This window comes from Vombatus ursinus, unplaced genomic scaffold (assembly GCF_900497805.2).
Source record: "Vombatus ursinus unplaced genomic scaffold, bare-nosed wombat genome assembly UNPS02015175.1, whole genome shotgun sequence".
Classification (NCBI taxonomy): domain Eukaryota; kingdom Metazoa; phylum Chordata; class Mammalia; order Diprotodontia; family Vombatidae; genus Vombatus; species Vombatus ursinus.
Window position 1 is genome coordinate 6,625,239 of NW_020954953.1, and position 25,912 is coordinate 6,651,150.

Here is a 25,912-nt window from a genome sequence, read left to right on the forward strand (position 1 = left end):
TTTGTAGGAGTACAACCATCAAAGCATAACTTAATATTCTTATAAAATTAAAATTACTTATTTAGTAAGTTTTGACTATCTGTTCTTTCCTGGAAACTTTCTGACCTTCTTAGGTTACAACCAAAAATAAATCATAAGTAGTAAGGAGTAAAGAGGTTGCCATATACTTTGAAACCAGAAACAGTGAAGGAAAATACAGGAGAAACACTAATTTAACAAATATGGACACCCAGGATTCACTTAGCATAGAGGCAAACTACCCGACATGCACCTTGATCACTTGTAAGGCATCACCATATTTCAGTGTAGAATGGTAACTGACGTTCATGATGATGACACCTAACTATCAGAAAAAATTAAATTCTATTTTATCTACTCCTGTTCACCAAGACAAGGATTTGTTGTTATTCAGTTGTTTCAGTTGTGTCTGACTCTTTGTGACCCCATTTGGGTTTTCTTGCAAAGATACTGGAGTGGTTTGCCATTTCCTTCTGCATCTCATTTGACAGATAAGAAAACTGAGGTAAACAGGGTCACAAGTCCAGTAAGTATCTGAAGCAACATTTGAACTCTGGTCTTCCTGACTCCAGGCCTAGCATTCTATCCACTGTGCCACCTAGTTGCCCTGTTAAGAACTTATGTAATGTATTTTAGAATAAAAATTTTTTCATCGAAAATGGTTAGAAAGAAAACATTTCAGCAATGGGACGGGGAACTTCAGCTATCTATAAAATTGCCTCAACAAATCATCTCATATTCCAATGAAGTCAGATAAAGCATTATTTTAGTTAAAGGCTTTCAATTACTATCTTCAAATCATGAAGCCAACCACTGTCTCAATAGTGACTCAAAAGAATTTTATTTAATAAAATATTATCAATCAATCAAGTAATAAGTATTTATGTAACCAGCACGATAGGAGAAGCAATGAAATATAAAATCCTGCCCACAAGGCTAGCATAATCTATATAAGGGGAAAGCTAATACACGAGATTATAAAAGGAAATTTGGAAAATTAAAAAAAAACTATAAGGAATTGACGACAGAAACTCTAAGAATGGAGACTGATATGAGTTGAAGTAGAAAGATAATGAATTCATGGGTACTGGAAGTGAACCCAGTTTTGAAGAATAAGTAGAATGACTTGTATACACAAAAAGGAAGAGAAAGGAGCAATGGGAACAAAACAAGCACAGGCAACAGGGGGAATGAATGTGGAATGTATGCATAACAGTGAAGAGACAGACACGACTGGAGTGAACTTTGCATGTTGGGGAGAAAGGAGAAATACAGTTAGAACTGCAGGGTGGGATAAGACTACAAAAGGTCTAGAAAAAGGCAGAGTATGGCCTTCACATAGTAGGAAAGGGGGAGCCTGCTGAAGGTTCTTGAGTAGGGACGCAAAACTAGTATTTTAAGAAATTCCTACTGATTGAGGAATTGAAGAAATTCCTACTGATTGATTTTCCTATACTTAATGGTATTTAATTTGTGAAAGGAAGATCAAAACTCTCAGTGCTACACAATTAACGTGCCCCAAGAAAAGGAAGTAATTCTATTCCATGCTGCTTTCTTACCTAGTACGATACTGTGGATGTAGCACATACACTCCATCCTGGTACTTTTCTTGCACAGTTTCCCTGTCCAGGTTAGCCAGGGTTCTGGCAGCATGTGAAGCGTGAACGACATGGGGGGATTTCGCTGCTTCAGCCAGTATGGAAACCCAGCCTAGTATAAAAAAAAGAAAATTTCTTCAATTATTATATAACCAAGTCTCATATTTTTGAAAATTAAGCTGGGGAGAGATTTTAAATGAAGGACAGTGAAAGCAAACCATAAATATTTCTCTCTCCTGAGACAAGGTTTTTCCTGAATTGATGAGGCTAGTTTATTCTAACGCAGTCATTTTCTAAGATTTCTAAGATCCAATGAGTCTACAGGCACATATGACAGTGGCTGGTTAATGTTAAATGTTTCCAAACAAGTTGCAAATCCTATAAATTATTTTTCACTATTTGAGCCTCTACCTTTAACAAAGAATTCCTCTTCAAAATCAGCTTATGAATAGTTAACAGTATAAAAACCTAAAGCCCTTTAAAAAAAATTCTAGTTAGCACAGTTAAAACAGCATTCTGCAAGTTAATTACTAGCTAAGTAGAGAAGCATAGCATTTATTAATTCTAAATAGTACGGCTTTAATTTTATGAAGTGTTCTCTTACACTGCTTTTTCTAGAAATGGAAAACAGGAGCAGAGAATTAGTCCTTTATTATTTTACAAAACTCTTTCAAAAGTACATATCTAATTCATCTTTTATAACAGAAATATCCTGAGTATGTTTTTTATTTCTCACTGTACAGAAACTACACTCTAAAAACTCTTGTTTATCCTTTAAAGATCAAGTGTAACCTTAATTTTTGGTCAGTGTCTACTGAGAAATTATATTATGCTAATCATATTATGGCCTTTCCTTTTTCAATAAATCTTCATATTTCAAAGACATGTTAACTATTACTGTATTGACCTTGATGCCACCTGGATATTCTAAAAATGTTATACTTAATTTAGAAACTGATCACAAAAAGCTTTTTTAAAGCCTTCAAATATGTATTTTTATCCTATGTGGGTGTCAGTGCAAGACCCAGTTTAAAAAGTCTAAAATAATATATATGTAATTTCATATCAGAAAATTTTAACTTCTCCTTTGGTTTACTAAGACTTGTATAGAATAATCTTTATCTGAGGGAAGATTTTAAACATCAAACTACACAGTGAAACTGTCATTTATCCTATTCCTGTTACCTTAAGAAATTCATTCAACAAATTATCTTGGCTCCAAACATTACTCAGTATTTCTTAAAGATAAAATGATCAAAGGAATATTATCTCAAAAGAGATATATGCAGTTTCAACAGATGCACTTGCCAAAGCTAACTTTCCATTTCTATCCCTGGTTCCACGTCCTCTTTCAATCTCTCCTTTTCTGCCAGCTCTTTCTCTTCTTCAAAAATGCTTTAGTTTTAATATATCTATCCTCAAAGTAAATCCACTCATGATTCTACTACAATACTCAAGCTATTAGCGCTTTCCTCTTTTTCACTAGCAAAATTCTAGAAAGAGTAGTCTCTAGTCTGGCTTCTGTCCCCATCTACTGAAACTACTCAGTCCAAGCTCAACAATCACCTCTTACCAAAAAAGCCTTTTTTCAGTCTTCATCATTCTTAACCTATCTGCACCTTCCCACCCTCACTCCCACATGCCCCTCCCAATTTCTTATTTTCCTTGATTTCCATTACAACGCATTCTCCTAGTCCTTACACTTCTATGACTAGAATTGTTACTTCTATGCATCTACCTCCACCCTACAACTCTAGTCCAGCATTCCATACAATATGCTGAACCTATCAACACTTCAAACTCAACATGCACAAAACTGAACTCAGCACATTCCTCTCAAAACTACCACTCCTAATTTTTCTATTTCTGATGATGGCACCAACAAGTTATTGAGGCTTAAAAATTCAGTCTTTAATTCTTTCCTCTCCAGCTACCCACACCTTGTTGGTTGTCCAATGCTATACATTCTACCTCTCTCTCTCTCTCTCTCTCCCCCCTTTCTGGTCCCACTGTCAGAACTATGAGTTTTGATCTTCATTACTTCCTGAACTATTATCATTATCTCCTAACAAGTCTTTCTGCTTCTAGGCTTCCCACTCCAATGCAGAGCCAATATAGTAAAAAAACAAACAAACAAAAAAACAACTCTCTACCGTAGCACCCCAGGCCTCCTATAATTAGCTTTCAATCTTACCTTTTCCACTTTCTCTCACACTACTCCTTTCACACACACACACACACACACACACACACTCTCTCTCTCTCTCTCTCTCTCTCTCTCTCTCTCTCTCTCTCTCTCGGCCAAGTAAATAACAATTGTTTCTGTTTTGGTCAGAAACCCTGAGGGTCTTCCCCTCCTAGATTGATTTGTTTTTTGACTAGGTAAAAGAGGCCATTCTTTGCCTCATTTCTTACCTAGCCTGAATCACTAAATGGATGTTGCCTCAGTCAAACTGAGACCTATTAAAGACCTTGGCTTAAAAAGGCTAAGGTCTCCCACTGCATCCATGGCCATCTCCAGATGTACTGATCTATAGCTCACCACTGGACCCAGATGGCTCCAGAGGAGAAAATGAGGCTGGTGACTTTACATAGCCCTCCTTCACTTAAATCCAATTCACTCACAAGTCATGGCATCACCTTTCTGAAACCATGGTCCTCTTCGAGAATGAAGGACAAACAACAACAATTCTAGCCAAGTGGACTATTCACCATCCCCAATTTCTACACCTTTGGTCACACCTATCCCTCTCTCCCTCCTAAAATTTCTCACAGAACTGGACCTAACCTTTACACCTAATACACTTGGCCTCATATTATATATAGACATATTTTATCTTGACTGCTCCTCTGTCCCAATAAATTTTAAGTGCCTTAAGGACAGGAACCATGCCTTATTTAACTTTGCAGTCTCAGAATCTAGAAATAGTGCCTCAAATATAATACATACTTAATGTTTGGAAGAAGCAGCAGATAGCGAACAGGGCTGAGTCAAGAAGGTACCTGGATTTAAGTTTCCCTCTAGGAAACTAAAAAGTTGTAGAGTTAGTGCCAAATGCATTGGTAGAGGGAGTTTCCTCACTGAGAACGTCCTATACCAGCAAAATCACAGATGTGATAAAAAAAATGATAAAATATTGACAAATCAAAATTTATATGCAACATAATTATGTAAACTAATATATATTTTATAACATTACTAGTGGCATTAGTCAGGTACCATAAAATGACATAACTACATAAATGAAATAACTAAATAAAGGTGGTTTTTTTTTTTCAAGTTTAACTGTCATTCCACATTTTCAAGAAGCTAACCTAGATGTCATTCACAATGGAAGTATTATAAAAGTAGATTTTTAAATATTACTAAATAACAAAAAAAGTTTTTAAAAATTGGAGACATGAATTTTAAAATGAACTACTGAAAGAGCAAGCTTGGCATAATGAATGGAGAATGGCCTTGGAATCATGAAGACTTGGGTTCAAGTCCCACCTCTTACACACTGGCTGGCTGATTCAGGACAAGTCAACTCTCTATAACTTTATGTTCCAGAAGAGTTGATCTCCACTAGTAGGTCTACATTTAGCTATTTTAAGCTTATATAAAGTTTGAGGAAAGGGTTTTATTGAGATTCATTTACTAGAAATTGGCAGAAATATGTAAGAGTATCAAAACAAAATACCATAAAGGTATGAAGATATGAATATTAAATATCAAAATCGGCTCTCGATCAAAGTGATGAAAATTTCATTGAGCTCCATGGAATACAATGCTTCCTGCTTCCTGTTGATTTAAGTTCTTATTCCTTTGCCTAGAACTCACGGTCCTTCTCTATAATCTTATCTTTCCGACCTTAACTAATATTACTTCTTTCCATGTACTGTACACTTCAATTAAGCTGGGTTACATTTTCGATCTTCCAAACATGCCCTAAAATGCCCACACTCTTGGATAAGCTATTCCCTATATTGGAAAAGTCTTCCTCTACTACCAGCCTGCTGAATTCCTAGCCATCCTTCTAAGCTCACTCAAAGTCTGCTTCCTCTAGGAAATCTTCCATGATTCGCTAATAATGACAACCTTGTACGGCAGACTATATTTTGCACCTCTTTAGTTCACTCATCTACTAGGGTGCATCTATTGTGATTGTATCTTAGCCACTTCCCTCCCGCCCCATACTGTAAGCTTGATGATAGCAGGAAATTTGTGTTCACTAAGCTTTATATCTACCCAAACACTTAACACAATGCTCTGCATATCATAAGAGCTTCCTCAATATTAGCTGTTGTCAAAACGGCATAGTGTAATGAGAACTTAAATGGGAGTCAAAAGATTAGTCTGGGGTCTGCCACTAACTGATCATGTAACCTTCAACAAGGCACTTCCCAGGGCAGCTAGGTGGCGTAGTAGATACAGCACCAGCCCTGGAGTCAGGAGGACCTGAGTTCAAGTCTGACCTCAGACACATAACACTCACTAGCTGTGCGACTCTGAGTAAGTCACTTAACCTCAACTGCCTCACAAAAACAAAACAAAACAAAACAAAGCACTTCCCTTCCCCAGGATTCAGTTTACTCACTTATAAAATTAGAAGACTGGACTAAGGTCACTTCCAATTCCAATATAATGAGTTTATGCTTATTTTAAAGTCTAAACAAATTACATTCTCCCACCCATCACCTACTTTAATTTTCAGAAAAGCAGAAGTCACAAAAGCATAATGACTGCTTGTTTTCACATAACAGTGACTATGTAACAGCAAGCATAAATCCACAAAATTTAAGAAGACCTAGAAAAAACCCTCAACATGCTAAGACAATCTAAGAAAAAATGCAAATAAGTATCACATAAATTGATAAGGCATGAATGTGCTGCTATTTGCAGCAGGATGGAATAACCACATTGATGAGATCACAAATTAAAGTATTAAAGTATTACCCTAGTCAAGTCAAATCGACAATTTCTGGAATGCCTATGTATATTATTTTATAATTAAACATAGTCATTATAACCAGTTAAAAAGTAATTTAATATCTTTGAACTGTGGGAACATAATATCACTTCATCAAGTTTAAATACCTTCCTTTTATGAAAACAGCAGCTATCGGTTCAATAATTTTTAGGTTAAAGTTATAGGTTAGGTTAAAGTATATTTTATGTTAAAGTTATAAAAGAAAAAAACTTATTTTTTTTTCTAATATTGTCTAGCTAAAAATGGCAAGACTAGACCTACACAAATGTGAAAAATTACAAAATCTTTTAAAAGAAAAAAGTATGCATATACAGTGAAAGAACAGAAACAATGAAAATATCTATTGTTCCATAATTTGTAATATAAAAAAACAAACAATGAATCACTCTGAAAAGCAACAGAACCAATTTCTACCTAAGGCAAAGGGTTTTTTTTGCTACTGTCAAGCCAAAATAACTATTTTCACTCTGACAGCTCTTACATTTTACAGTATAGTCTCCATCTGCAAATGGAAAGATTTCCAGATGTTTGCTCAATGTAATTATCATTAAAGTCACATGCTGACAATGGAAGATTACTATTATCATACAGTAAAATGAAAAGCCTATTGATTGGATAATGTAATCTAGTAGATTGTGAGTTCCTCTGGAGAAGGGACTGTCTTGTGCCTTTCTTTGCATCCTCAGCATTTAGCACAGAACCCGGCTCATAGTAATGTTTACCAACTATGTGATATAATATTGACTTACTGACTGTCTAGCCTATAAATTTTATCTTCATAAAGTTTTAAATATGGATTATCCATATTATATACCATTCAGTCCACTAGAGCAGCCCAAAGTTTTACCTAGTTATATATTTTATTAATGCTTTGGATAATTCAATCTTTTTGTCCTACAGAATACTCATATTAAATAATAACACTTGGTGACTTAATGTCAGTTACCTTCATAGAATCCTCAGTAAAAGAACTAGTCTAGTACCTCATCAGGATGTGAAGATGACCTGGGCTCTTCTACATGGAGACTACATGAAGAGTACAAACTCTGACAGAAGCGGAAAAGACTTCCATCACAAGACTACATCTGATGTCCAAGAACAAGCCTAGGTAAGCAAGAAAGGGCCCAACATAAGTGACTATTAAGCAATAAAATCTTTGGTCACAGTAACTCCTGAAAGAAAATTAAAAGATAGCCTTCAGTCTAAATAGACTAAACAGATTAAGTAGAAAATGATTCTACGAGACAAGAAATATTAAAACACAGTCAAAAGATTTAAAAACTAGAAGAAAATATAAGGTATCTCATAACAAAAATAATTGACCTAGAAAAAAAATTGAAGAGATCACTTAAGAATCAATGAATTACCTGAAAGCTAAGCCCACCCACCCCTCAAAAAAAAAACAACACCCAAAATGCCTAGACATCAGATTTAAAGAAATCCAGAGGGCCAAGTGGACATGGAATCCACTAGTTACCTCCTAAAAGAAACTAAAAAATTAAATTTCCCTGCAATATTATGGCCAAAATCCAGAGTTTCTAGGTCAAAGAAAAAATACTGCAAGCAACCAGAGAGAATTCAAGTACCGAAGAGCTATAGCCAATATCACACACAATTTAGATGTAAATAAGATACGGAAGCAGAGAGCCATATTCCAGAAGGCAAAGGATCTAAGCTTACTACTAAGAAGAATTAACCCAGAAAAACTGAGTATAATCCTACAGAGAAAAATTGGCTATTAATGAAAAAGAAGACCTCCAAGTGTTCATTCCTAATGAAAAGATCAGAACTACAGAGGAACTTTAAAATACGAACACAGGAGACAAGAGCGACATAAAAAGGTAATAATGAATAAACAATCATAATGAGCTAAACAAAGATAAACTATTTACATGCTAATATGGAGAGATGGTACATGTACCACCTCTGAACCCTATTATCATCAGACATCATAAAGGGAGTCTAATTAGATAGAGGGCCAGAGAGTGGTCTGTCTTGGTGATCTTAAACGAATAATGGAAAGGAAGGGGAAGAGGAATACAGTAGGGAAGGATAAAACAGGGAAAGGAAGGACGGGGGAAATGATTCCATATAATCAGAGCACACAAGTAGAAGTCTACAGAAACAAAGACAAAAGGAGAGGGAAAGCAGGTGTTACTTGAATATCACTCTCAACTGAACTAGTGAAAGGATGGCAGAATACTCACTTGAATGTACACATGCAAAGTTGGTACAGAAATACATTTCACAGGGACAGCTAGGTGGCACAGTGGATAAAGCTCTGGCTTCGGAGTCAGGAAGACCTGAGTTCAAATCTGGCCTCAGACACTTGACATTTACTAGCTGTGTGACCCTAGGCAAGTCACTTAACCTTGATTGCCTCACCAAAAGGAAAAAAAATACATTTCACTTAACAGGGAAAAAGTAGAAAAGGGAAGAAGGGAGATGGGGAAATAAGAGGAAGAAATGAATAAGGGAGGAATTAACCCTAAGCAAAACACACCTTCACTAAAATATTCAAAGATGTACAAAGATATTTATAGCTTTTTGAAGTGGTAAATAATTGGAAACTTAGGGGATGCCCATCAATTGAAGAATGAATGGCTGAACAAATTATAGTATATGAGAATGCAATGGAATACCACTATGCTATAAGAAATGATTAAGGGGATGATTTCAGAGAAACGGGAAGACTTGCAAGAACTGATGCACAGTAAAGTAAGTAGAACTAGGAAAATAATATATACAAATAAAAACAATATTGTAAAGACAGAAAACTTTAAAAGACTTAGGAACTCTGATCAGCACAATAACTATGATTCCAGAGGACTCATGATGAAACATGCTACCTATCTACAGATAGACAGTAGACTCATTGTAGACCGAGAAATACATATATTTTTAATATGGCCAATGGGGAAATTTGGTTTGCTTATCCACACCCGTAAGAGGGGTTTGGTTTTGTTTTTTCCTTTCCATTATGATTTCCGTTTGAGGAGGGGTTTAGGGGGAGGAGAGTATGAATTTTTAAAAATAATTTTAAAAAGCTTGTCCAGTAAAATGTGGTCCACACCTATATATGACAGAGAGGTAAATACTGGAGTTGGTTTCATTGTGTATTCAAAGGCAACAAAAATCACAGGATGCTTAGCCATATTACCTCATAGTGCTGAGCATAAGCAAAACAGTCACCATGAAGACAGTGGCAACTTAAATGCCAATATCTGTTGTAGAGGATGAAAAAGTAGAGAAATTCTATGAAGAACTTGAAGATTCTCCAACCCAAGTTAACAATATTTTCATCCTTAGTGACTTCAACGTAAAGGTGGACAAAAGAGTGATTGGCAAAAAGTATTCTGAAAATTCCAGTTCAGGATTAAGAGAGTTCCAAAGATAATTCCAAATTTCATCCATGATGAAAAATGCTATATATCCTGAGAGAGAACTGATGAACTCTGAGTGCAAACTGAAAGCATACATTCTTTACTTACTTTTTCTTCCTTTTTATTTTTTGGCAACATGGCTAATATAGAAACATATTTTACATAACTTCACATGTATAATCGATATCATTTGCCTGTCTTCTCAATGGGTAGGAAGGGGCTGAAGACGGGGAATTTGGAACTCGAAATTTTTAAAAATGAATGTTAAAATAAAGTCTATTTTTAAAAAATATGCTGCACTGGGTCCAAATGAAAGAAAAATCTACTATAAAATTTAGAAACAAAATGGCGATAAAAGGCAATAAAAAGGCTCATGTTGGGCATAAACACTCTTCTTTTTGTATTGCATCTTCCACCCTCATTTCACCATGCTTCTTATTGCAGGAGAACAACTGAAGGGAGTGATATAGGAAGGAGATTCATAGTAACTATTTTTTTTACCTATTAACCCTATATTTCATTCATGTGGAGAGCCACTGGTATGGAAAATAGCTACACTAATGTAGATTGCAACTCATGCATGTATTATCCCAAAGAACTGCCTAGGTTACTGAGGGAGTAATGGACTTGGCCACAGTCACAGAGTCATTATGAATGTTAAAGGCAGGTATTTCTGAATTCCAGCTCAGATCTCTATATACTCTGTCAGGTAGTCTCTTAGGCATATGTAAGCTGATGTATATTCCCAGTGATGACTTGCATCAGAGAAGTGGAATAAATGAGATCATCCAGGAAATGTATGCTCAGAAAAGCAGCCTGTCATTTTGGTAAGAGTAAGGGACAATTCAGGAATGTTACATTTGAGTATTAAAGAGTATTAAAAAAAAATACCTAGAAAAAAGCCACCAGTGTTTTGGGTTGAACTCTCTATGAGGATGCATATAGAAGCATATTAAAAATCTTTTTTTTAGTAAAAGTGAAAATATTAAGAAATAATAAATTCTCTTTCCTAAAAAAGCTTTATAAACTTTTTACCTTTCAGAAAGTAGGCAGAACAAAAGGTTAGGTCTTTCTTAAGGAAATGGATTAAAGGTGATAACCAAACAACTCTAGTGACCTACCCCAAAAGTGATCGGGCTACTGACCCATCTAAGAGCTATCTCATCTTAGTTTATCCTGTGAGAAATGATTATTTCTTTCTTGCATTTAATAATTAGTTATTGTATTAGGATCAAGATTTTTCCCCTTTTCTACTTCCTCATCAGAAACCAATCAGTGTGGGAAATCTTTCTAAAAGACACATCCAGCCAAGACAGTGGAGATCTCATCAAAGACAGTAAAAGAAACTCTAAATTTGGGCTAATGAGTGCATTCCTCTCACTGTGTTTGCTGGGAAAATGTGGATCCTCATTTTTGTCAAACAGGTGATATGGAAATAGATAAGTCTCTTTGGCCAAGATTTGGATGATCCAAGTCACGTACAACACAGCCCACCCTCTCACTGTAATATTCATTTTCTCATTAATAGTTAACCAATCAGAGTTGACTGCTTACTCTTCCAAGGGCATATAAACTGTGAGCCCACTGCCATTAAGGTCTTTGGTCTAAGAGAGACAGACAAACATTTTATTAATAAATGTGCTGGCCTTACTAATAAAATGATTAAACTACCCAGAAATTATGTCTCTTAGAACTTCAGGAGTAACTTCACAGTAACCCTTGTTTTGGTATATTAACCCCAAAATGCATTTTAATATATTATGATCTTTTCCTTATTCAGGATTCCTATAAATGTAGCCTAAATTCATCTTTGGGTGGTCATGGTGATGATGATAATGATGATGATGATGATGATATTAATAATAACTAGCTAGCATTTACATAGGGCTTTAAGGTTTGTAAAGTACTTTACAAATATTATCTCATCTTATGCTAATGATAACCCTGGGAAATAGGTGCTATTATTATTCCATTTTACAGATGAGGAAACTGAGGCAGACCAAGGTTAAGTGACTTGACCACTTGAGAAATACATCATAGGGCATGGGAGAACTATGCTAGTTTGGACATCTCTCTAAGCCACAAATGGCTTAAATATTCACTTAAATTTAGTAAGTTATATAAAATTATTTCTGGAAAATTTGTGTCCTAAAGTGCAGAAAACAGTATTAATATTTTTCTTTGATTATAGGAAGGACATGGATAAGAAATGCATAAGATGAGAAAAAGTAAATGGGCAGCAATTTTCACCACTGGAGGTGGTAAGTTATAAGATCATGAATCCAATGAATTATTAAAGTATAACTTGATTGGCTTGTCTTCAGCTCTACTATTTATAAGGGGTAATATCAAGGCTGGGATTTCTCCATCATCTCAACAAGAGGAACTAAACTAAATATTAGTGAAATTCACTCTTTTTTTTTTTTTACTATTGTTTTATGGTCTTAAACCTTTATATTTCCAGTCTTCCAACTTAAATAATTTATTCTTTTCTCTTTGGTTGCAATTAATCTTGCAAATGACTTAAAGTGGATAGAAAATAAGGGAGAAATAAACATAGAAAAAGTATCTTTGGTTTAACTGGGGTCTCCTTTTAGCCTGAATAAGCTTCCTATTTACACAAATTGTCTTAGATTTTTTTTTAACTTTACACAGAAAAGGACAACAACCTTGGCAAAAAAAAATTATCCTCATTTCCTGATTATCTACCCATCAACTACCTTCATTAAAGATGATAGTAATTTATCTCAAGCTGTTCCCTTTTCCCTGACATCCCACCTTTTATACCCAGATGAGTCAGGATTATAAACCCATTTCCCATAGACACAAACTAACTGCACCAAGGAGACCTGGAGCCTTGATTCCAATCCAGGTGGGAAGTACAGTAGCTGCAGAAGATTAAAACCCTCTTTAAAAAAAAAAAAAACAAAAAACAGATCAGCTCCAAATGGCAACATCCATCTAAGTTGAAAAGCAATGAGTATTTATCTACTACATGGTCCTTCCCTGGATCTGTATCCAGGCCATACCCACTAACTGTGGCTCTTCTCCTCTCTCTCTATACTATTTCACTTACTGATTTTCTCAGTTCCCATGGATTTAATTATTATCTCTATGCTGATGTCTTTCAAATCTACTTACCCCTCTTAATCCCTCTACTGACCTCTAGTCTCAAATCTCCAGCTGCCTTTTAGACATCTGGATGTCCAGTAGACATCTTAAACTCAACATGTCCAAAACCGAATTCAATATCTTTCCCCCTAAACTCATTCCACTTCCAAACTTCCTTACTGCTATCTAGGCACCACTGTCTTCCCATACCCCAGGCCTGAAATCTGTCATCCTGAACTCCTCACTATTTCTTGCCCCATCTCTCCCCATATCCAATCTGTTGCCAAGACCTGCTCCTTTTACCTTTGCAATATCTCTTGAATACACCCTCTTTTCTCCTTTGATATTGCCACTACCCTGGTAGGACCTCATCTCCACATGCCTAGCCTACTGGTTGGTCAGCCAAGGCTCTCACTACTCCAGTCCATCCTCCATTCAGCTGCCAAAGTGATCTTCCTAAAACACAGGTTCCCCTTTTCAATATTCTAACACCTTCCACCTTCCACCCACTCTTCAATCCAGTGACACTGGCTTCCTTGCTGTTCCCCAAACAAGACACTCCATTTATTGGTACCTGGCATTTTCTCATACCTGGAATGCTTTCCTTCCTAATTCCTCCTAGATTTCCTAGATTCCATTAGGTCCTAGTTAAAACTCTACCTTTTATAGTGGGCCTTTCCTAGTCCCTCTTAATTCTAGGATCTTTTTCTTCTGTTGATTGTTTCCTGCTTATCCCGAATTTAGCTTGTTTGTACACATTTGTTTATATGTTGCCTCCCGCGTTAGACTATGAGCTTCCCAAGGACAAAGACTATCTTTTGTTTTTCTTTTCATTCCCAGTGCCTGGCACAAAGGTGGTACTTAAAAAATACTCATTAATTATGGAAATATGTTTAATATGATTGTATATGTATAGTCTACATCAGATTACATGCCATCTTGAAGAGGGGAGCAGGGAGGGAAGAGGAGAAAATTTAGAACTCAAAATCTTATGAAAGTGAATGCTGAAAACTAAAAATAAATAAATAAATAAATGAAAAATTCATTAATTCACTTGTCTATAGGTAGTGGGTACTGTGTTCTCAACACAGTTTGACAGATGATTGTTAGTTTCAAATATTCTTATCTGTGCTCTCCTTATTGTTACAGATAATCACCTTACCACTATGGATAGTGTAAACTATATTACCTACCAGCATATATCTACTATCTAACTATATTATGTACTAGAATGACCCAAAAAGTACCATCCCTACCCAGAAAAGTAAAATGGATAAAATAAATAAAAAATAAAGAAATTTAAAATCATAGTGTGTAAGCTCACAGGAAACCTAAGAAGGGGTAATCAACAGAAAAGACAGTGAAATATTAAAGTTTTTTTTTTGTTAAATAAGAAAAAAATGAAAGGATATCTTCCAATATCCCAAATGCTTAGCAAGTAAGAACTGATAAAGCAGCCATTAAATCAGAAATGTAAAGAAAAGGGACACAATTCAAAATGTATAACTTCCTAGAGAATCAAAACATAGCACCTCTATCAATCATATTTCAAGGATTTGTGATTTCATTTGTGTTCATGCTGAAACAATCATCATCTTCTCTCGCTTTAGTATATGGTTTGACAAGCTACTATACCCAAAAATCACAAAATGACAGGTTCATCTTCTAACAGGTTCACTATTTTATTAATTTTGCTTTGGTCAAGGAAGAAATTACACTGGATAGTATTAATGGCCTATTTCAAAATGTGTTGACACTTCAGCTTTGAATGTTTCTATAAGGTTCTCCAACTTTGGCAGAGGAGTAGCTAGTTTTTTGGAGTTTTTCTTATGAAAAGAGGCTCTACAACCTTAGCAAGGATGGTCCTCAGACAACAAACCAAGAGTCCATCAATTGGGTACATGCTCAAAAGAACTCAGGGTCATCTCCACACCCTCATGAGATATTAGAAGGTAGAATTTTAGCAGAAAGCACATAGCAATAAGTTGATGAAATTAAGAACATAAGCCAGGGCAGCTAGGTGGTGCAGTGGATACAGCACTGGCCCTGAATTCAGGAGGACCTGAGTTCAAGTCCGGCCTCAGACCAAACACTTGACATTTACTAGCTGTGTGACCCTGGGCAAGTCACTTAACCCCAACTGCCTAAAAAAAAAAAAAGAACATAAGCCTAAGACAGAATTATACCTCCAAGTCTACCTAAGAAACTCAAATTACCAGTAGCTGTATTATTCTTGTACTGAAAGGAACATGTCTTAGGCTTCAAGGTATATAATTAAACTCCCATCATCAATTTTAATTATCTTTTAAAAATCATAAGGCAATAAAAAACCCCATCAAACCTAGAGTACTTCAACACATTAACTTGTTACCTGAATGGACTATAGCTGAATGAAGATGCTCGTGCAATGCCATATTTCCAATGATTCGAACTATACTTCTCTGTATTTTAGGACAGTCCTTGTGAAGTTGATATATTCGTTGAAGTAGTTGCAGGCCTCCATTTGCTTCAATTTTATCACAATGTGTGGCGATCTAACATAATAAATGTATTAAAATTGGATGCTGTAAAAATATACAGACCTACACCACATTACATAGCCCTTTTTCAGTATTTAAGTTTTAGTACACATGTGAAAACCATCTTAAGGACAGGCGGCTGGCCAGCTGGATCACCAAACTTGGAAAACCATTTATAATCATTCGAAAGCACTGGATTTCATTTTAGTTGACCTGAGCTGAGAAAAAAAAATTCAAATCCCACACTTAAGTGGGGAAAAAAAAAATGCTTCTCACTGTCACAATCATTAAGAGAAAAAAAATCTGACAAATATGTCATACACAAACCTTCTATCTTCATTATGTTATGAATTTTTTTTAGATCAATGAAATAATTGGGTCACTCACTTTCTGTTTCAAATTATGTTGTGAATTGGCTTCTACAATTGACCCTGAGTGTAAAGACCAACATTAGCAAAAGCCCATCTAACTCCTGAAATCTCTGCTATGGAATAAGGCAATCTGTTTCTGCACAAGCAAAGGCAGTAGGTCAAGTGTCAACTACAACTCTGAACATAACTACCGGCCCAAGACAATGGCAAAGGAAAAATCAAGAAGGGGAAATCAGAGAAAAAAGCAGAAAGGGCTTACAATTGTCGCAAGTTTAAAAATAAGAGAGAAGAAGCAAGAAAAGAGAAAGGATCAGGGACAAAGAAGAATAAAAAAGAAAAGGACACTTGGGGCACAACAGCACAAAAACTGCTTCATGCTACAATTCATTGACCTTCTCCCCTTCCCCCGTAGATAATCACCACACCCTGAACTGGCTCCACTACTCACTAATTTTACAGAATGACAACTTGAAGATATTTCTTTCAATTTTCAATATCTAAATTTTATTAAGCTAGAACATGAAACTTAGATAACTCACATAGATAAATTCCTCGGAAGAGAGCAACCCCAGGCATTGCTACATCATTAATTTAGGACCTATTCTTTTTTTTTTTGTAAGGTAATTGGGGTTGTGACCTGCTCATAGTCACACAGCTAGTAAGTGTCAAGTGTCTGAGGCTGGATTTGAACTCAGATCCTCCTGATTTCAGGGTCGGGGCTCTATCCACTGCGCCACCTATCTGCCCCCTTCAGGGCCTATTCTTAAACCACCAAAACCAAATCTAGCTTTTCTAAGCTTCCTTCTGTGCCAAAACACCCCATCTGCTCTATTCTGTGCTGAGCTTCTAACTCTATGACAGGAAGAACGGGGGAACAGAATGCTAAGAGCTCACAGGTTGTATTAAACAGAAATGATTTTCAAAATGCAATGTCAGGATTCTAAGAAGCAACTTTATAAGTTCCCTAAAAAAGTCTGGTCCATTTGGCAAGTTTAACACGTGTCTCTCAATTTGATAACCTGCCAGCCCAACTTTATTTGAAGAACTCATTAGTGTTCCTGAGTATGTATGGGAAACAATGCTAAAAGTTCTCAAATTTGAAAAAGTTTAAAAATCATTGCTATAGGATATAATTTATGTAGGAATACGGTCAATTTGAATTTTTTACATTTTAAATGAAATTTTAAATGTTAAGTTACCTCAGAGTGTCTTACTAAAGCCTGCAAACAAAATAACTCTACTGTTGCTGAAGGAACTTCGCCAAAACTTTCAGCATAAGGAAGTCCATTTCCTCCAAAACACCATAAGCCACCCTATAATCAGAAAAAACGAACAAAGTTTATTGGGAAAAAATGTTACCCCATGGTTTTTGTTCAGCAACTAGATATAACCCATAGAAGTGTTAGACTTCACCTATAGGCTACCAGATACCTTTAAAAAAAAAAGAAGAGATTTATGCATAAATGAGATGGATCAGGAAAGTCCAGGGGTACTCAGGGCTTCAAAAGTCTACTTGTCCTGGGAGGAAAGGAGTTGGAACCCCTGGGAGCAACTGATACCTGGGCAAGTGGAAGAGCATGGAACCAAGGAAGATATTTCCAGGTAAATGTACGAAAAAGTTCAACAAGAGAGGGTATAGATCAGCAGCAGGGCAGGAGCCCCACCATGGGGCAATGTTCTGACAAATGCAATAAATGGTATTGTTCTGGCAATGAGACACAATGGAGAAGGGGAATCCATGGAGTAAATCTTACAAGGCAGTGGCATAAAACACCGAGAGAACGGGGGGGGGGGGGGGGGGGGGGGGCTTAGAATAGAAAGTTTGGAAGCTTTGCTTACATGAAAAATACTGAGAAAAGAGAGACCAGGAAATTATAAGGATTATGAATCAGAAAATGAGGTTCTAGAGTAAACAGAAAGAGAAGATGCACAATGAAGAGAGAGAAATCCCTTGTGGAAAGGGACCCCAAAAAAATGAAATTTAAAAACTAAGGAACAGGACTAGCTGAAGGAGAGGAGAGGAAAATGGAATATCAAATGAAAAGAGTCAATCAGGGGTGAAGGGATGAAAGCCAGTGGGAACAGGGATGCCTTAAAAAAAAAGATTAAAGTAAAGTAACTGAAGGAACATAATATTGTGTTTGCAACAGAAGAGGGAAACTGAAACTGAAAAGCTTCTGCACAGACAACATTAATGCATCTAGGATGCATCTGGGATAAGAAGGGAAGTAGTCAAATTGGGAAAAAAATTCTTTGTATCAAATTCTCTCATAAGGGCTTGGTATCCAAGACATATAAACAATTAATAAATAAAGTAAGTAAGCAGAGTCAAGAAAAGAATATACATACTAATTATAATGGAAAGAATGACACAGAAAAATCAAAAGTAAATGTAACAAAATGATAAAGATCAAGTGGGACTCAAATGAAGAGACATAAGAAGACACCCCTAACCGACCCCTTCATGGAGGTAGGAGATTCATAGATGTTACACACTGACATATTTTTGAACTTTTTCAACGTATTGATTAGTTGTAATGACTTTTTTTTTCTTTTGTCCTCTCCAAAAAATACTGTGTCATATAGGATTGCTCTCTGGGAGGGGAAAAGGAAGGAATACCTGGAATACTGTGGTGATGCAAGAGACAGAAAATATTAAAAAAAAAAACTTATTTTAAAAAATTAAAGAATATCACTGTAACATAAAACTGGTAACCTAAAACAGATGAGGGTGTATAAATTTACATATGTATATCATAGTAGCAGAAAGGAACAGTAAATGCAGTATTAAAAGACTTACATAATTTGAACAATAGTATTTTCTAAAAGAAGTTTAATCAATGTATTCCCAAGTTTTTAATTAATTCATCAGATTATTTATTTTTAAAACTTACCTGATACCCCCAAAAGCTATCTGATTATTTCTCTAAGCAATTTGGCTTCCTTTTCTGAAACAGGATTTTCCTCTATTTAAAGAAACCTGGATATCAAAGATTCATGTACCTTAAGCCTAGAATTTGGATGGACATTTCTCATTCAAATCCATAAATCTTGTTTTTTGTGATCCAATTTATAGCTGGAAAATCAAACACATAATAAGAACACCTCAAATGTACTATTATCATGAATAAAAACTATCAGAATAAAAGAACCTCAAAATTAGAAGGATTCTTAAAAGTCATCTATTCTAAAACATACCATATTCTACAATTCAACCACACATAGCTCCACTGCCCATCTCAGTGTCTTTGGCCTGGCTATCTCCATGCTTGGAATTCTCCTTCCTCATCTCAGCCTCTTAGAATTGTTTCCTTCCAGATTCAGCTCAAGCACCACCTTCTACAGGAAGTCTTTCCTGATCCCCACAGTTACAAGAGTTGTCACTCACAAAACTACCTTGTATTCATTTTGTATACATTCTATATACTTACAGATGTACATGCTGTGTCCCCAGTAAGAATGTAAGCTCCCTGAGTTCAAGGGCTAGTTCACTTTTGCCTTTGTATCCAGAGAGCCTGGCAAGTAGTAGGTGCTTAATATACTTTGCTAGTTGATTATATAGCATTCTCTTCTCAAACATCTTCAACAAGTTCTCTGCAGGCAACTAGTAAGGACTTCCTGAAGTGAATTTAGCCTTCTCTCGAAAGCCTCTCCTAAGGAGACACCCACTACCTACCTCTTGAGGCAGCATATCCTTCAGCCTGTTGGGAAGGTTTTCCCTGCACTGAAGCAAAATGTGCCTTTCTCCAACTTTCAACCATTGATCTTAGTTCTACCTTGGGAACAAGCAGAACAAGACTAATCCTTCCAAATGACAGGTCTTCAAATGCCTAAAAAGAGCTTGAGGCCAAGAAGAAGTGCTTCTTCACCTCTGCTTTTACGAAAGCGCGTGTGGAAAGGGTAATAGTTTTGATGGACTCATATTCCGAGTCTGTCTTGCTAGCTATGGATCCTTAGACAAGTCACTTAACATCATTAGGCCAGTTTTCTCATTTATAAAGTATCAGTAATAGTCAATGATGACAACGAAGACAACAGACAAACAGACAATGATGACTACCTCAGAGTCATTCTCCACTCCACGCTCTTCCACCCTCCCACATCCAACCAGTAAGCCAAGTTTGGTTGATCCTGCTTCCTCAGTATTTCTTTCATGGGCACCTTTGCTTCCACTCACACCATAACCACCATAGTCTAAGCCTTCATTGCTACTCCCTGAGACTCCTGCAATAGTCTCTTAGTTGTCTCCTCTACAACCAGCCCATCTTTTTCTCCAATCCTTTCTCCACACAAACGCTGAATTGATATTCCTAAAACAAAAGTCTGACCATGTCATTGCTCAGCCGAAGAGGCATCAGTGGCTCCCCACTGACTTTTGGCTAAAATACACACTCCTGTATTTGATATTTAAAGTCTTTTATAATCTGGTTTCAATTTTTCTTTCTTTCTTTTTTTTTTAAACACAATCTTTAAAAATATGGTTGATCATAGAGAGGCAATGTTTAGTCATAATGAAGCATAAAAGCAAGGAACACAAGATTTGTTTTTTCCAGCTTTTCTTTCTAAAGGATTACAAAATACTCCCACTCCCACACTCTGTGTTCCAGTCATTCTGGCCTGCCTCCTGTTCCCTGTAAACGGCATTTTATCTCCCAGTTCCACGATTAGTACTCTCCCCCTTCTCACTTCTACTTCTGGAAACTCTTAGTTCCCTTCATAGTTTAACTCAAGTACCACCTCCTTCAGAAGGCCTCTTCTCATCCCACCTAGTTGTTAGGCCCTCATCAATGTATTATTTATTTTATACATATCTTATATTTACTTATCTATGTACCTATTGCATCTCCCAGTAAAATGTAAGCTTCTTGAGGGTAGGGAATGTTTCCCTTTTGTCATTGTATTGAAGTGCCTAATAAGGCAGGCAGTTAAGAAATGATTACTGATTAACTGCTTGATAGTAATTGCTTCACAGGGTTATTTAGGAAAATCTGGGTTTTTTTCATAAGCGTGGAGAGTATCTTTTCCATCAATAAAGGTGCAATCCCTTCATATTTAGTAGACAATCTTCATGAGTTGCTGTGCCCAAAAGAATTAATCACTTGGAAGCCAACTTTCTGGTGAATAGCAGCTCCAATCTTAGGTAGTCTGGGCCCCAAAATAGAGATCTGTTTCCAAGTATGTATTTGATACCTCTCCAGTTTGGTAGAAACTGCCAGAATATCTGAATAAAAGCAGTATAACTCATTCATTTCAGCAGGTTTTACTTCGTAAAATACACACAACTTGTCTGAAAATCGGGTGCCAGAAATTAGAACCTGATATTTTTGTCTCACATTATCCCCTTAATAACAATATTGATGAAGATGATAGCTAATATTTATATGGCACTTATTATGTGCCAGGCACTGTGCTCAGTGCTTTACAATTATTATCTCATTTCATTCTCACAACCTTGAGAGGCAGATACTATTATTGTGCTCATTTTACAGAGGAGGAAACTGAGCCTTAGAGAGAGGATCACATAACTAGTAAGTGTTTGATGCCTGGCACTCTATACACTGTGCCATTTAACTCTCTTAAGAAGACTCACATTTATCATTTTCCTGTTTTGTCACGTCAGCATGACAAAACAGGAAAATGATAAATGTTGGAGAAGATGTGGGAAAATTGGAACATTAATCTATTGTTGGTGGAGTTGTGAACTGAGCCAACCATTTTGGAGAGCAATTTGGAACTATGCCCAAAGGGCTATAAAAATGTGCGTACCTTTTGATCCAGCAATAGCACTCCTAGGGCTATATCCCAAAGAGATCATAAAAGTGGGAAAGGGACCCACAGTTACAAAAATATTTATAGCAGCTCTTTCTGTGGTGGCAAAGAATTGGAAATGGAGACAATGCCCATCAATTGGGGAATGGCTGAACAAGTTGTGGTATATGAATGTAATGGAATACTATTGTGCTATAAGAAATGATGAGCAGCCAGACTTCAGAAAAACCTGGAAAGGCTTGTATGGACTGATGCTGAGTCAAATGAGCAGAACCAGGAGAACGCTGTGCATGGGAACAGCCACGTTGTGCAGTGACTAAACTCTTCTCAGCAATGCAAGGATCTAAGACATCTCCAAAAGTCTCATGATGGAAAATGCTATCCACATCCAGAAAAAGAACTATGGAGTTTGAATGCAGATCAAAGCATATTATTTGCTCTTTTTTTCCCTTCTGTTTTGTTCTGTTTCTTCTTTCTTGTGGTTCCTCTTATGGGTTCTAATTCTTCTTTACAACATGACTAATGTGAAAATACGTTTAATAGGAATGTGCATGTAGAGCTTATATCAGATTTCACGCTGTCATGGGGAGGGAGTTGGGGAGAGAGGGGAGAAAATTTAAAACTCAAAAGCTTTGGAAGTGACTGTTGAAAACTAAAAATAAATTAAATAATAAAAAAAAGACAACTCATATTTCTAAAAATTCAAGTCACAAAGAAATATTAACATAGTTAACTTCAAGATAATTCAAACATATACACACAATTTCTGAAACAGAAGATAAAAAGTGGAAAGTGACAGAATAAAAACCTTCTTGATAAAAACCTAGCTATATCCTTAGTTTAACTTCCATGAAAATATTGAAAAAGTAAAGTCATGCTTTCAAATATTCCAAGGAAATTTTAAGATTGGTCCAAATTACCAATAATAAGAGAAATTCAGATTAAACAACTCTGAAGTTTTACCTCACAACAAGAAAACTGAGAAAGACAGAAATAGGGCTGGAGGGGTTGTGGAAAGACAAATACTCTAAAACACTATCTAATGCTACCTATTAAAGCACTGTTGGTGGAGGCGTGAACTCGTCCAGCCATCCCGAACTACATTTTGGAATCATGCTCAAAAAATGACTAAGATGTCCATAGTGTCCATATCCTTTGATCCAAAGATCCCACAGCTAGGCATATACTCCAAGGGGGTCAAAGATAGAAAGGAAAGTCTTAAATATACTAAAGTATTCATAGTAGCACTTTTTGTAGCAACAAAGAATTAGAAACAAAGTAGATTCCTATTTCCTGGGAACGGCTAAACAAATTAGAGTATATAAATCTACTGGAACACTACCTTAAGAAACAGAAAATTTAGAAAAGTATGAGAAGACTAATACAAACTGATGCGGAGTAAGCAGAATGAGGGAAACAAACAAATAAAAGAACAAGACACCGAATACTGTAATTATAATCATCAAGCAAAAAATGTATCTCTTTACTCTTTGAAGCTGTGGGGAACGTTGCATATACTGTCAGACTCAATTAATGTGTTGGTTAGTTCTGCTGAATGGCTTTCTTTTTTTCTTCTTTTTTATTCTTTGCTACAGGGAATGATTCTGGGTAGGGGAAAGGAGAGGATTATATTCAGAAATGAAGGTAAAATAAAAACAAAGACATCAATAAAAAACTTAAAATTAAAAAAAAAGTGATATAGGAGATGTATTCTAGCCTTTGACCAATAAAGAGGCCATTAGGAAGATTAGAGAATAGAGAACTATAGTCAACATGCATAATAGTACATTTCTTTGGCACTCTCAGAGACATATCAGGCAACTACTATTATATAAGAAATGACAGCAATTGTTAGTACAAAGTCAGGATATTAGGAACCCTAGGCTACCTTTCTTATTTTCCTAAGGATTACAAGCTGTCACAGAAAATTAATACTTGTTAATCAAATATATTTCAACCCTGCTAGTATTCATCTGGATGCCAGTAATCATCTGACTCAAATATACACAAAAATATGATGATCCATATTCTTTGTGAAACAGAAATGTCCTTATGTATGAGAAACTGGGTTGGATGGAATCTTTTTATTGAGACACCATTTTAGGAGATTCATAACTTTCATGTTTCAAAAGTTCACCTCTAAGTTATCTATTGAAACTTTATGTATAGATTTTTCACACAGAAACAGAAATAGAAATGATAGCTAGCTTTGCAAGCTAGCCCCCTCTTCCCCCCAAAATACTACATCACTCATAATGTAGCTGAAACAAGTGTTGCAATACTAACAATCTTAAGGAAAAAAACACCAAAATTGAATCAGAAATATTTTGAATGTTGGTGTTTCAGAAAAAGCAAGTTTAACTAGAGGATGTTGTTGTTGTTCAGGCATTTTTCAGTCATGTCTAACTCTTTGTGACCCCATTTGAGGTTTTCTTAGAAAAGAAACTGCAGGGGGCAGCTCGGTGGCGCAGTAGATAGAGCACCGGCCCTGGATTCAGGAGGACCTGAGTTCAAATCCGGCCTCAGACACATAATACTCACTAGCTGTGTGACTCTGGGCAAGTCACTTAACCCCATTGCCTAGCCAAAAAAAAAAAAAAAAGAAGAAGAAGAAAAGAAACTGGAATGGTTTGTCATTTCCTTCTCCAGCTCATTTTACATGTAGATGAAGAAACTGAGGCAAACAGAATTAAGTCACTTGCTCAGGGTCACACAGCTATAGTTAAGTATCTGAGGCTAAATTTGAATTCAGGATGATGAGACTTCCTGACTTCAGACCCAGCACTCTATTCACTGTGCCACCTAGCTGCCCAATTAGAGGATGACACAGAGGTAAAAGACGTGTTAAAATTTTTAAGGTCATGTTGGAGTATTTCTAAGGTTAGTAACACTAATACTCTAATATTTCTAACTTAATTTTGAGACTTATAAATTCCTTATTCCTCACTCAAAAATATCACTTTTCTTATTCTTATCAATGAGGTTAATTAGGTTCACTTTGGAAAGGGGAAAGAAAAAGTGGGTTAACAACATTTCTATCTAACTGTTAAAGAGGTTGCCTGAGGTAAAAAAATTTTTTTTAATGTGAAAGATAAGGGGAAAGGGCAGAATGATGCCCCCAAAAGAGAAAAAAGGAGATGATACAAGAGAAGGAGTCAAGTAATTCCCTACTGTTAGTCACAAAGCACCATTAACCCAGGATAACTCAGTGCTACCTCGTCCTCATAAAAAGCAAGGTGAGGAACAGAGTATCCTTCAAAGCAAAGCTGCTTTGGTGCTCATAAGTGAGCACTCACCGCATAGGTGAGTGAAGGGAAGGGGCAGTATTTAACTGACCCTTCCTATGTATCAGACCCTTCGTGACTCAGGGGCGCCAATAGTGAACTCATCTGAAGTTTATGCCAGAGAACTCCTTTCTTCTATAAATGACTTTAAAAAAATTTTGTACCTTTTCTACTACATGCACTAAGCACCTAAATCACAATTTATGCCTCAGCAATAGTAAGTGCCAAATAAACATTTTTTGAATGCATTCACCTTCTGAGCAGCTAGAGACTGACTACTTTCCCTCAGAGCCAAAGATGTGAAATACTGGATACAATGGTCTATCTCAGTCTGAGGTAAAGATGCCAGCAGCTGTCGAAGTTCCTCTTCAATGGAGTAATCCTGAAATAAAAGGGAAAGGAGGGGGAAGAGATGAGGATCTTGAATCAGCCCAATTCCATGATAGAGACTACCCAGTACAAAGCCTAATCATATCTCTAAAAGTCTGACATCCAAGTTTTATGTAGAGGATGAACCAAGAGCCATTTCCTAATAGATAAGTAGTCAAAGGATATAAACAGTTTCCAAAAGAACTACAAACTATCAACAATCACATGAAAAAAGGCTTAATTCCTACTAAGAACAGAAATGCAAGTTAAAGCAAAACTGAGGTTTTATTCCTTACCAAGCAAATAAGCAAAGATGATAAGAAACAAAACAGTCAATGCCAGAACACCTGTGGGAAGACAAAGACACTAAAACTTTGTTCACTGTTGATACAGCTGTGAATTGGCCTAAGAGTTCTTAAAAAAACAACATGGAATCACGTGAGAAAAGATACTATACTGTTCTTAGCCTTTGACCTAGAAATTCTGCTACTGGGGAGATATACAGATGCAGATCTAC

General features: G+C 36.2%; 1 protein-coding gene across 7 annotated transcripts in view; it reads right to left on the reverse strand.

Annotated features, from left to right (window-relative positions):
* LOC114031526 (protein SERAC1-like) overlaps positions 1-25,912 on the reverse strand; it is an 85,483-nt gene that overhangs the window by 31,747 nt on the left and 27,824 nt on the right. For 6 of the 7 annotated variants that reach the window (XR_003567750.1, XR_003567749.1, XR_003567747.1 and 3 more), the window contains exons 8-11: positions 25,280-25,408; positions 17,173-17,286; positions 15,455-15,617; positions 1,578-1,728 (exon numbers count right to left, since the gene is read on the reverse strand). Coding sequence is in view for 3 of the 7 variants with exons in the window: in XM_027846655.1 (XP_027702456.1) it covers positions 1,578-1,728; positions 15,455-15,617; positions 17,173-17,286; positions 25,280-25,408 (557 nt within the window). In the remaining 4 variants the exon portion in view is untranslated. The remainder of the gene's footprint in view (positions 1-1,577; positions 1,729-15,454; positions 15,618-17,172; positions 17,287-25,279; positions 25,409-25,912) is intronic. The other variant, XM_027846656.1, reaches the window with a different exon arrangement.